This window comes from Ruditapes philippinarum, unplaced genomic scaffold (genome assembly GCF_026571515.1).
Source record: "Ruditapes philippinarum isolate M1 unplaced genomic scaffold, ASM2657151v2 ctg2311_1_1_1_1, whole genome shotgun sequence".
Classification (NCBI taxonomy): domain Eukaryota; kingdom Metazoa; phylum Mollusca; class Bivalvia; order Venerida; family Veneridae; genus Ruditapes; species Ruditapes philippinarum.
In genome coordinates, this window is record NW_026852042.1 from 132,625 (window position 1) to 146,867 (window position 14,243).

Sequence of the window (14,243 nt, forward strand, 5' to 3'; positions counted from 1 at the left end):
TGATTGTTTGTTTGTTTTGGGTTTTACGTCACATCGACACAGTATAGGTCATATCGCGACGTTCCAGCTTTACTGGTGGAGGAAGACCTCAGGTGCCCTTCCGTGCATTATTTCAGGCACAAACGGGCACCTGAGTAGAACCACCGACGTTCCGTAAGCTAGCTGGATAGCTTCCTCACATGAAAGAATCCAAAGTCCCTGTCGGGATTCGAACCCACAGCGGTGAGTGGCAAGTGGTTTGAAGTCAGCGACCTTAACCACTCGGCCACGGACGCCCCTCGATCACATCTAACCAGAGCTAAGTTTTATATAATTATATATACTGTATATACACTGTATATGTACCTGTAATCCTCAACAAATTTGAGATCATCTCTGTACATATAATCTAGGATCTGGAAGAGTTGTTCCAGTATTTTCTGTGTATTACTGCTCATCTTTACCTCCTTGTTTCTCCTGTCTCTAACTGCTATAGCCTCATCATCATTCTGGGCTACAGCTTGCTCAAAACATCTCTGTAACATAAAAACCATTTTAACACAGTCAACATTATGTTTATAGAAAACCCTTAAAACAAAAAAGAAACCTCTGTTTAAACCCGTGTTGGATTCGGCACATTTTTAATCAATAGTAAATCCTTTCGAGGATCTCAAGCTTGGTATGTTCATAACAAAATTCTCATAACAAAACTAGTTTCAATAGAACAACAAATTTGTTAACATTTAGCATTTCTTCACTGTATAATATGAGATATAATGTAAAATGTTCAAATATTATCAGTTGTCACAATGGTCTCCATATGGGGAACAATATCTTCAAACCAACTGGGCCAAAAATACATGAAAAACAAAAATTTTACCTCATAAAATGAAACTAGAAATTTGTCCATAGGACACGGGTGCCCCCACCGCGCCACTGTTCTGTCAATCTTATGACTCTAGGTCAAATTTTTTTTGAAAACTAAAAATCATTTACTAAGTAAATGGCAAGAACTTTACAAATACTGAATAAATCCACAAGCAAACCCCAAGGTGCATAAGTACACATGCTGACAAAACATTCTTGTAAACTTTAAGGCCTACAAGTGAAATACTTTTGAGCTATGCATGAACAAATTGAAAATTGCAAATTCATACTAATGTAAGTCAAGGTCAATAACTCTAACAAAACTGAAAAAAATCCACATGCAAAGTCCCAGGTGCATAGCTTCACAGTGATGTGAATCATTATTCCTGTAATTTAGTGATGATGATCATTTTTCCTGTAAAGTTGATTGATTCTAACTCAAGCACTTAAGGAACAAATAACAACATAATGAAACGGTTTTTACTAAGTCAAGGGAAATAACTCTACAAATACTGGATAAATCCAGAAGCGAAACCCCAGGTGCACAACTAAATATGCTGAGCAACCTTCCCGTAAGGTTTAATGACTCTATGTCAAATCCTTTTTGAGTTACATGCGACACAAGTTGAAAATTGCAAAATTTTACTAAGTCAAGGGCAATTACTCTAAAAATACTAAAAATATCCAGACAAAAATACCCAGGTGCACAATTACACATGCTGATCAACATTCCTGTAAAGTTTCATGACTAGGTCAAATACTCTTTGAATTACATGCGACACAAGTTGAAAATTGCAAAATTTTACTAAGTCAAGGGCAATAACTCTAAAAATACTAAAAATATCCAGACGAAAATACCCAGGTGCACAACAGGTGCACAACTACACATGCTGATCAACATTCCTGTAAAGTTTCATGACTCTAGGTCAAATACTTTTTGAGTTACGTGCGACACAAAAGAGAACGGACGGACAGAAGGACGTTCCAACATTTTGGGTTTAGGGACTATTTTCTTTGTTATTTTCTTTGTTTTCTTAAGGGCTACTAGCTCATAAACCCTTTGATCACGTAATGAACCTATTGTTCTCTTTACTGTTATATAGCCACTAAACCCAAAATGTTTGCTCGGAAGGACGGACGGACGGCCAAGGGTAAATCTAAATGCCCGCCACTAAAGTGGGGGCACAAAAAGAGATAATATTCATTATATCATATTTTATTATATAGTTTTTTTTACAAAGCAAAACTTTTAATTAATATCCTACCTGATATTCCTGGAAACTGTCAGGTCCAAGACCTATTCCCTTTAACCGTACAACAATGTCAAATCCTGACCAAACTTTGTACGAGGTATCGTAATCCGACTGATCCAAGTTGGAGTTGTTTCCCTCTATGAAGTTTAACAAGCTCTCCAACTAACAAAATAACAGTATAATATATAAATATGTTACTGTGTTACTGATAACTTTTTTTTAAGCGGGGGAGGGGGGGGGGAGTGGGGATGCAGATTTTTAAGTCAAATCCATTCTGTAAATGTCAGATGACAACTTTCAAGCTCTACTGGTGGAAAAAGACCTCAGGTGCAACTTTGTTCATTGTCTTAATTAGAACTACATCATCCAATAAACTTTTTACATCTGCCTGTATATGTTATATTTATGCTATATGCTTGTTGATAAAGAGTCTTGTTTGTTTGTTTGTTGTTTTTTGTTTGGTTTTACGTCACACCAACACAGTAGAGGTCATATGGAGCATTTCCAGCTTAAGTGGTGCAGGAAACCACAGAAGTTCCAGGAAACCACAGAAGTTCCATAAGTTAGCTGGATAGCTTCCACACAAAACAGAATCCAACATACCTAGCAGGATTCAAACCCTCAGCGGTTGGGGGAAGTGGTTTATAGTCAATTACCATAACCAACTTGGCAACAGACAGCTGATGTTCTTTGCACATATATGTATGCAAATATAAAATAAAGGTTCTTATGCCTTGTATATATAAACAAAACCTTCACTCTTAACCTGCTGGGGCCAAATAATCAACCTTTGTAACCTTTGTGCAGTCTGACCAGGCTCTATACTGTAGGTAGCTCTATTTTTCACATTTTGTTATTGAAATACCTTAAACCCTAAATGGAATGTTCCAAATACAAATACTGGGCAAGTTCATTATACAGAATGAGGTAGGTTATAGTTTAAATGAATGATAATCAGTAAACTTACCATGTTCCTTAGTTTAAGATGCTCTACATACTTGATGTTGTGCTCCACTATAAAGACATATAACAATGTATTAAAGTATAAATCATTGCAAATTACATGTATTTTGAAAACTGTGTAACTTTTTTTTTACTTACATCATGTTTTGACATCTTTAAAGGGACTCCACTGATTTTTTTTTTTTGTTTGTTTTGGGGTTGGTGGGACAAGACTGGAACTATTTTTTCATGCTTATAATGTACCATTTGATGCGAGTCTTTACCAAATAACTTGCAAAATTTCAGATCATTCACTCACTCCATTTTTGAAAAAAAAACATTTTTATTCGGCAAAATTTAATTCTCAGCATACATATATATCTTTATTATCATTTTCGTATTGGTTTCGTTTATGAGTACCCTATTTGGTCTGTGCAAGATTTTACAAATTTTACTATTTTAGGTTTTTGGACCTTGGTTGAGCTTCTTTAAACAAGAGCTGTCACAGGAGACAGCGAAGCTCGACTAATAAAATACTGGACACAGTAAGGAGGACAAAACTATGAAAGAAAAATCAATGTATAATTATGTATTAAGTTATGGTAAAAAAATAACATTTGTTAACATAAATTCCAAGATCAAGGGGAATAATTCTAGAAATAGTCATGCTAGAGTTATGGACCTTGTCATCCAACATTTGTGTAATGATAAGAAATATATATTTGAAGTTTGAAGTAGATACCTTAAAAAGTAAAGAAGTTATTAAAGAGAGATAAATCTGTAAATATTGTTTCAAGAGTTATGAACATTGTCAGATAAAATGTAATTGATGATAAGAAATAAGTATTTGAAGTTAGAGGTAGATACCTTTAAAAATAAAAAAGTTATAATAAAAAAAAAAAAAATTTCTAGTAAAAAAATCTTAGTTTATGGGGAGATAATTCTTGCAATATTGGTGCTAGAGTTATGAACCTTGTCACATAAGATGTGGATGATGATAACGTAAATATATTTGAAGTATGAAGTTGATCCCTTTAGAATTAAATAAGTAACAGTAAAAAATAATATTTTTTATGGAAAATTCAAAGTTCAAGGGGAGATTAATCTGAAAATGTTGGTGCTAGAGTTATGAACCTTGTCACATAAGATGTGGTTGATGATAACGTAAATATATTTTAAGTATGAGGTTGATCCCTTAAGAAATAAAGAAGAAACAGTAAGAAATAGTAATTTTTTAGGAAAATTCTAAGTTCAAGGGGAGATAAATCTGAAAATGTTGGTGCTAGAGTTATGAACCTTGTCACATAAGATGTGGTTGATGATAAGGAACATATATTTGAAGTTTGAAGTTGATACCTTAAGAAATGACAAAGTTATAGTGAAAAATATTTTACTGCACCAAAACTTTAATCTAAAATCTGGACGCGGACGTGGACGCCGACGCCGGGGCGAGTAGGATAGCTCTCCATATACTTCGTATAGTCGAGCTAAAAAGGATATATCTATAAATACAAAACATACATGAAATATTTGTTTGTTACACATGTGTTGGAATTTGCAATTGTATGGTCTGTACTTCAGTCTCCAGCAAGTGAGATGTGTAAGCACTTCTACCTAGTGCCAGAAAAAACCTGCTCTAGACTTAAAGTGACTACCAACAACTTTATCACCATCTCTAATATCTACAACCAACAACAACAACAACAGGCCTATAACACTTATATTGTAGTCACTAATTTGTGCAGTCTGACCTGCCTATAGACTATGTGCTGCGGAACTTACCACTTTTATATTGTTATCCTGTAATGTTACAATAACAGGTCTGTATTTAAAATAAAGTAAATACATTTTACAATTGTTAAAAATAGAAATAACGAAATTTTTGAAGATTTAATTTTACATTTTTAGAAAAAAGTTTACAAAATTAAAAATGTAAGCCAGAACAATATATCTTTTTTTTCATTGGATTTTAAGTTGCACCAACAAATATGGCGCTTTACAGCTTTACAATTACTGGTGGAGAAAGATATCAGGTGAACCTCCTTGCATTATTTCGGGTACAAACAGGCACCACAGTAGAACCAACAACGTTCCGCAAGCTAGCTGGATATCTTTGTCAGACAAATAAATCCAAAGTCCTAAGAGGGATTTGAACCCACAGCAGCAACAACCTTAACCACTTGGTCATGAATACCCTTTGCAATATAGGTATAAATCGCATTAATTACATCACAATTACATTACAAGAATAACTCACTAAGTTGCTGTAGATTTAATATAGACTGTGTGATCTGGTCAGTGGTTACACTACCGCTAGCCGCATCCCTCGCACAGTCCTCTATATTGTGAGCCTCGTCTAATATCACTATCTGATCCTTCAATGTTATATCCATCTACAAAAACAAACACTTAACATTTACATGGGTGTAAGCCACTGACAGCAACAACCCCTGACAGCAACAACACATGCCTTTTATACAGGGAAATTTAAGCATACAGGGATAATTTCCCGTTTATATAAAGGGCTCATAAAGGGCTGCTTCCCTTTGAGAAAGTTATTTAAAAAATCATGCAGTTTTCATCTAAAATTCAATACCTTGCATCAGGTTTTTTGTCCCATTATGCCAAAATGTCTTGTTAGGGTCCCCTGAGAAAAGCCCTGGCATGGTAACCAAATAGTAAATTAGGAATTTTTTAACAAACCTATTAAGCCTTTAATACTAGATTTTAAGATGTTAATACACATATATATATAATTGGTGTGGATTTTTTTTTTTAATTAAAAGCTTGCTTTAAAATGTCCTTATGTGCTGTATTCAATCTCCCTGGCAGATTGCGAGTTCACGACAGAGAGGGTCAAGTGAAAAAGAAGTAAGTGATCTTAACAACCTGGGCCCTCAGGGACAACCCCACCACTGTATTTTAGTGTTGAGAATGTAACACACTTACACTTTTTCTAACAAGTGGATCAATGAGGTAGTTGTAAGGACAAAATATAATATCAGCGCCTTCTTTGAGATTCCTCGTCACAAAATAAGGGCATGCCTGAAAATATATACAATGAATATTAACATAAAAATAAAATTTAATGTGGAACCTTTTAATTAAATTTGGTGCAAAACACAGAGAAAATATTTTCCAGTACCAAATTACATTTCAGACTTATTTGTTTATAAATATTACAATGGTGACACCATTCACTGGGGTTAGGCACACTTTAATTAGCAAAGCCTTAACTGTTGTTTATTTTCATAAGCAAAAGTCTTTATAGGGTTTCTCTAATTTTGGCTTATTGACTGTGGATAGAAGTAATTTTTCTATATCAGCCTACATAAAATCATTTCCCTAGGTAAAATCATTTGCCACATTTTACCATATTCAGAACATAACCTCTAGAACATATGATGAAGAATGCTTATACATGTGTGTAACTGCCATAAAATCTTCTACTTGCTGTCTTAATTTAGTGTTGAAAGTGAAAAGATGTAGTAGAAAAAGACTATGCATATTTTGGCCAAAATAATAACATATTTTAGCACCTACCTTCTTTTTGGTACAAGATGACACCAAGTCCTCAAGATCCCAGGCTGTAGGTAGTTCGTCCTGTAACTGTCTCTGTGATAGAAACACTCTCTTTGACTTGTCATTGAACTTACATCCTTGACCCTGTGAATGTTTACACACAACACATGAAACATGATAAAATGAAAAAATAATTCAAAATAGACTGTCCAAGAATTTAACATTACACACAAAATGTTCTGCATGACAAAAACAAGAAATTTCATAGCCACGAAAATAAGTGAATTCACATTATAACACATATAGATATTAGTGCTGATAACATATTACAATAAGAGCTACCACAAAAGTGATTAATAGTTGAAAAAACCCCATCATCTCTATGACACCAGATTTTTGCAGGTCCATTAATCATTATTTTGAAAGTGATGAAGTTTGAAGAAATATCATTAAAGTAGTATAGGATTTATAGACCTGACATGCATATTATCTGACATTTGACCTTCAAGCCCTTGAGCTAGCACAGCTAAAGCATGGATTTTGCATATCACCTTTTTGAGGTGAACATTTAAGCAAAGTTTGATAGAAAATCCATCAAGGGGTTTAGGATTTATAGAGAAGATGCAAAATTGACCTTCAGAGTGACCGTGACTTTGAGCAGCCATAGCAGAGATAAGGGTTCTGGAACCACCTTGCTGAGATGAAAATTTGAGCCAAGTTTGAAGAAAACTATTCAAGGGGTACATTTATATATGATTTAACTGTAATATCTTTATCAATGTATTTATCTAATGTCATCAAATATGCAAAAATAAGTAAAAACAGTGTTATTTTGATAAAATAGATGCAAAATAAGTCATATAAACTTACATGAATATCAAGCCTTTCTCTACATCCCTCACTCTTGTTCTTTTGTATGGTCACCTCTGGATGTATACATGTATACTCCCTACTGGCTAATATAACCATTCTGAAAATATAGAACTCATATAATCAGTCTAAAGTATTAACTTATATAACCATTCTTTATGCATAAAATTATATAACCATTAGCACATACTGAAAACTAGATAACCATTCTATATTAATATATTATACAACCATTTTGCAGGTATAAAACATAGGTAACCATTCTTTATGAGTAAATTATATAACCATTCTGCACAAATTAAACTAATATAATCATTCTAAATACATAAAATTATATAACCATTCTGCACATATTAAAATGTAAATAAACATTCTATATTAAAAGATCATATAATGATTCTGCAAAACTTATATACCCATTCTGTATTAAACAATTACCAATTATGCAGGGATACAACTTAAAATGACCATTCTGTAGGTAAAGAAATTACTTAAGCATTCTGCAGCCAAAAAACAAGTACATGCATAACCATTATGTAGGTTTACAAGAAGCAAAACCACTGGACAGTTTCCTATTCAAACCATGACATGTCCTTTAATTCAGATTTAAAGACAATATACTATTACAGTAGCGGGGGGAAAAATCCCCATATATACCTAGCATCATGGTAGGCAGTCTTTTTTAACTCTCTGGTTATCTGAGCAATCTGTTTGTGTGTCCGTGTGCCAAAATATATCTTTGGTAACCTGAAAATATACGTTAAATTTGTATCATTATCACATGGTACAAAATTTATCTTGCACAGCAGTTTAACTAACTGAAATGTGTCATATGAAATTAAAAAAAGAAACCCAGATTAAATCATTTATAAAGTTCACATCTGATTTCCTGAAATATCATCCCATACAATGTCATGATAGTCATATGCAACTGTTTTATATAATAATCAGGGTGCCCAGTACATCAATGCTGTCTGGTTGAGACGGTGGGGTTGTGGGGGCGGGGGGAATGGGGATCTGGTTTGATTTATAGCCAATATGGGTCAAATTTCCATTTGAAAATAATACCTTACATATTATGGTAGTTATTATTGTAAATTTGTGAGCTAATTTTTATCTATCTGCTTGTAAGAACAAAATGATGACTCCACAAGTTAATTCCCAAAGTTAAGGAAAACACACAGCTAGAATTCCCAATTTTAAGGATAATGCAAAATTTCATTCCCATATAAAAACCCTTGTCTGATAATCATTATTATATTAAGATTTTTTTATCATCTTTAAACAGAATTTGATTTTTTTTACAGTAACATCATAGACTACATAATTTTAATGACAAAAATATATTGTAAGAGTTCTCCCACACAATATATCAAAGTTACTCCCCTTTGACCTTGTTAAAAAAATCATATTTGTCAAAACAGCAATGTCATGTTAAATTGACAAGTTGATTTTAAAATCCTTGACCCTTAATACTTTTCAATATTTAACTGATTAAATCTATCATTGAAAACATATGACTGGTAATTGCTCATTTAAGAAAAAATAACCTTGCATGAAATACGACCCTTTTATTCTATCTTATCATGTACGCAAATTTGACGCCTATTATGCGAGACTGTGCAATTAAATCTTTACAATAAGCACTTTTATTTAATCTCTCTTTTTTGAAATACAGGATATCAGCCCATGTGTGGGTATTCTTAAACAAGTTGCACCCTTGAAAAATGATCGTTTATTTCGTAAATGACAAATGTCCAATTTCATTTCTTATCTGTCATTTATAAAATTCATCAAGATATTTTTTGAGGTGTGAAGATTATCAATTTAAGCGTCAGACGTGACAGGGATTTGCCGACCAGAGTGACAAATATAGTTAATTTGGAGCCATGTTAACTATTGTCAGATAATAAACTGTCCGATTTTATGGTTTTACCACCGTGAAGTTGCAAAACAAATGTGGTTCGCGACACTTTAAGTAGGGGGAAATATGCTAAATAATTGTTGAAATGGCGGTGGTATTATTAAATGAATTTGTCACTTCAGTTGTTAAAATAAAATAAAGTCATAATCACTTCAGACAGATCTCTTGCCGGTATTCATTATGTTTCCTCCGTGACTGAAGAGCTTTCCATCCTTTACAACGTTAATATAAATATAACGTGTCCTTTTCCATTTTTTCATAATTAAGACACCAAAGTGTGACACAAGAATTCAATGAAATTCTGTCAAAACTAAAATGACTTTAACCCTTAACCAGCCAATTTTTCTATAATTAACTAGAACTGCCACTATCATGGCTTGAATACCCCCGCATACCACTTTGTCAGAATCAACAGTGGCCATTTAGAGCTCAAGGACAACCTCCCTGCCAAATCTGAGGTTACTAAGCCAGTGCATTGCTAAGTTATGTATTCTACATGCTTCAAATGTGAAAATGTCAAAATCAATACATTGCGGACAGGACATAATTTAGCAATTGAGAAGAAAAGTTTTTTTTGTCAAGGTCCCTGTGACCTTGACCTTTGACCCAGTGACCTCAAAATCAATAGGGGTCACCTTATAGTCATGATAAACATCCATACCAAATATGAAGACTGTGGGTCAAAGGAATCTTAAGTTAATGGGTAGACAAACTTTTTAAAGTCAAAGTCCCTATGACCTTGACCTTTGATCCAGTGACCTCAAAATCAAAAGGGGACATCTACTAATCATGATCAACATCCATGCCAAATATGAAGACTGTTGGTCAAAGGAATCTTAAGTTATTGGGCCGACAAGCTTTTTGAAGTCAAGGCCCATGTGACCTTTGACCTGGTGACCTCAAAATCAATAGGGGTCATCTACTAATCATGACTAACCTCCATGCCAAATATGAAGACTAAGGGTCAAAGAATCTTAAGTTATTGGGCGGACAAGCTTTTTTGAAGTCAAGGCCCCTGTGACCTTGACCTTTGACCTAGTGACCTCAAAATCAATAGGGTCATCTTCTAATCATGACTAACCTCCATGCCAAATATGAAGACTAAGGGTCAAAGGAATCTTAAGTTATTGGGCGGACAAGCTTTTTGAAGTCAAGGCCCCTGTGACTTTGACCTTTGACCTAGTGACCTCAAAATCAATAGGGGTCATCTACTAATCATGACTAACCTCCATGCCAAATATGAAGACTAAGGGTCAAAGGAATCTTAAGTTATTGGGCGGACAAGCTTTTTGAAGTCAAGGCCCCTGTGACTTTGACCTTTGACCTAGTGACCTCAAAATCAATAGGGGTCATCTACTAATCATGAATAACCTCCATGCCAAATATGAAGACTAAGGGTCAAACGAATCTTAAGTTATTGGGCGGACAAGAAAAAACCGACGGACGGACGGACGGCCGGACGGCCGGACGGACGGACAAGCTGATTCCAGTATACCCCCCTTACAACTTTGTTGTGCGGGGGTATAAAAAGAACTTGCCCGCCTTTGAATTTAATACAATCTAGTATAAAAGAGATGGATTCTAATATCAACATGCAAACAGTATTGAGTTTGGTCAGACAGCACAAGTGTGGTCTACTGGTAGTGAAATAACTTTTTTTATCCTATCTTAATCTTATCTTTATCTTAATGGACAAGTCCATCTATCAATTTATTATATGGACTCAACCGTTTATCATTTTAAGGGAAAATTTTAAAATTTTAGAAGTTACACTAACTTACTTAGTTATTGTGAACAGTTCATCATGATTATTTTGGTCTGCATAATGGGTGACATGGGTAGAATCAATTTACTGCCAGTAGGCAAAGGGTTAAACTAAAGCCTAAAATCATACCTGGACAAGGGCTTTCTGTTCACATATTGAAATCAAAATGACCTTAAATTTAATCTGTTTTTACTAACATATTTCCTACAATTTCCTTCAAATCTGAGCAAAACTAACTCCTGGGAAACAGCACTAGGATTAGACCTTGACCCCTAAATGACTTCTAAGGTCAAATGTCAAAATTTTGAAAGCTGGAGCTTATATAACTTTATATCTTTAGTTTACCTCTCTTGAATTCATTTCAACACACTTAAACATGACACTAACCTCAAGAGACCTTCACCTTCAAAGTTGTATTTTCAAAATTGAGGAAACACTTTCACTTTTATCTAATATTTTTTCATTAACAGATTATTTATTAATTTCTAAAGGAATTACCTTTTTTAAGGATATTTTTTACAAGGAGTGGATAAAGCTTAGAAAAGATACAAGACATAAAATGCCATGACAAAACCAACATACTGTGTTTGCGACCAGTTTGGATCTTAGACCAGCTTACGCACCAGCGCAGTCTGATCAGCATCCATAATGTTCATTATCAATTTCTCTACTTCTCATAGGGTTTGTAAGCAAACAACATGGATGCTGTTCAGACTGTGCCAATGCGCAAGCTGGTCTTGATCGATGCTAGTTACAAACGCACTATATGGGTTTTGTCATGGCACTGCAAATATATTTTGTTGTAGCTATTACCACACACAAATACCAGCACTAATTACTACAAACCTGTTCTGGTAACATGTACAGATACAAAATGACAAAAATAATTGAAATTGTTTACAACATTGTTATCTGCCTCGCCTTGATCTCACGCAATCACCATAAATGTAGGACAACTTCAGGTAATAACAAACAAATTGTTGCCTCTATGATACAATCTGGTGACATGCATGTCGGAAATGCTGTCAAAATCACTCAAAACATGACCTTGAAGCAACTATACCCTTCACATCATATTTCATAGTATCCATAACTCTGAAATGCTATTCTTATATAGCACCTTTCTTTTAACCTTTTTTAAGTGAACAGTTTATTGTAAATAAGAGATTTGAAGGGAATGACTTTCTTCTAAATTTGTTATCCTATCTTGGTTGGTTAAAGTGTTGTCTTTTTTCCTAAAGTGGCTATTCCGCATCCCCTATTATTACCGCACCACCACCAGCTTTCCCCCAAACAAAAAAAGAAAAAACAACACAAATTTGAGATAAAAATAAACTAAATAGTTCTCCTTCAATAGGTGCACAGATTCAATCTTCAGATTATCATCATTCTTCTATCACCAGCAGTAGTACTTCCTGTTTTTTTTTTTTTAAATAAAAATTAATTCCAATGACATTCAAATATAGGTCTAAGAAAGACTATATATTACTTAAAAGTAATATTTGTTGATATTGTCTTTCTCATTTATTGGAGGGGGATGTATTTATTTTCAAAATACCAACATACTAGCCTATATTGCTACCCCTTAACGATTTTTATGCTATTTTTTTATTCTAAAACTAATGTCAAACCATCTTTTGATGACCTTAACATAGTACATAAAGTTGTGCAGGATGAATATCTAAGATCACGTACTGCTTCACAAGTGTCTTAATAAGCAGTCACACCAGCTTAAATTAAGAAAGCTGATAGGGAATCTACTTTACAGTGGAGTACAAACGCATGATTTTTGGATTAGAAGACTGTGTTGCTCTACCTTTAAACCACTAATTGATTTAATTTGTCTGTGGTGAGTGTTTACTTAAATTCAATGTCAATAACCACTATGCCAAGACCGTCCTCTGCATAAGCCCCCAGCCCAAGATCCCAGGGGTTCTGTTAATTGAAGTTTGGGAGTCATTTACTCCTTGATTTTGGCTTGTGATTTCCAAAATCAAAAACATTTCCTTCTTAACTATACAATGTGACTTCCAATATCAGAAATTTTGCAGTCTCTGACTTACAAATTTTGGACCTTAATGGAAGCCCTGAGATCCTCGTTGTAAGCCCAAGCAAGCATGAAACAGTGTGTGCCCTTTAGCCTCTATTTCGAGAGCTGATGCCCTGCTGCCCTTTTACCACACCAGGCATTTGCCCGATAGTCTCTATTCAGACCGCTAGTGCCCAGCTGCCTTTTTACTACACCAGGCATGTGCCCTTTAGTCTCTATTCAGATGATTGGTGCCAAGTTACCATTTTACCACACCAGGCGTTTGCCCTCTAGTCTCTATTCAGATGATTGGTGCCTGGTTGCCATTTTACCACACCAGGCATGTGCCCTCTAGTCTCTATTCAGATGATTGGTGCCTAGTTGCCATTTTACCACACCAGGCATGTGCCCTCTAGTCTCTATTCAGATGATTGGTGCCTAGTTGCCATTTTACCACACCAGGCGTGTGCCCTTTAGTCTCTATTCAGATGATTGGTGCCTAGTTGCCATTTTACCACACCAGGCTTGTGCCCTTTAGTCTCTATTCAGATGATTGGTGCCTAGTTGCCATTTTACCACACCAGGCGTGTGCCCTTTAGTCTCTATTCAGATGATTTGTGCCTAGTTGCCATTTTACCACACCAGGCGTGTGCCCTTTAATCTCTATTCAGATGATTGGTGCCTAGTTGCCATTTTACCACACCAGACGTGTGCCCTTTAATCTCTATTCAGATGATTGGTGCCTAGTTGCCATTTTACCACACCAGGCATGTGCCCTTTAATCTCTATTCAGATGATTGGTGCCTAGTTGCCATTTTACCACACCAGGCGTGTGCCCTTTAGTCTCTATTCAGATGATTGGTGCCTAGTTGCCATTTTACCACACCAGGCGTGTGCCCTTTAGTCTCTATTCAGATGATTGGTGCCTAGTTGCCATTTTACCACACCAGGCGTGTGCCCTTTAGTCTCTATTCAGATGATTGGTGCCTAGTTGCCATTTTACCACACCAGGCGTGTGCCCTTTAGTCTCTATTCAGATGATTGGTGCCTAGTTGCCATTTTACCACACCAGGCATGTGCCCTTTAGTCTCT

The 14,243-nt window shown here is 35.1% G+C and overlaps 1 protein-coding gene across 1 annotated transcript in view; it reads right to left on the minus strand.

Moving 5' to 3' along the window:
• The window catches only part of LOC132747885 (Fanconi anemia group J protein homolog), a 66,129-nt gene that overhangs the window by 41,529 nt on the left and 10,357 nt on the right, over positions 1 to 14,243 (minus strand). Inside the window, exons 6-13 of the mRNA XM_060737415.1 lie at positions 8,091 to 8,180; positions 7,434 to 7,533; positions 6,585 to 6,707; positions 5,991 to 6,086; positions 5,299 to 5,434; positions 3,067 to 3,113; positions 2,112 to 2,261; positions 346 to 515 (exon numbers count right to left, since the gene is read on the minus strand). Of these exons, the coding sequence (XP_060593398.1) occupies positions 346 to 515; positions 2,112 to 2,261; positions 3,067 to 3,113; positions 5,299 to 5,434; positions 5,991 to 6,086; positions 6,585 to 6,707; positions 7,434 to 7,533; positions 8,091 to 8,180 (912 nt within the window). The remainder of the gene's footprint in view (positions 1 to 345; positions 516 to 2,111; positions 2,262 to 3,066; positions 3,114 to 5,298; positions 5,435 to 5,990; positions 6,087 to 6,584; positions 6,708 to 7,433; positions 7,534 to 8,090; positions 8,181 to 14,243) is intronic.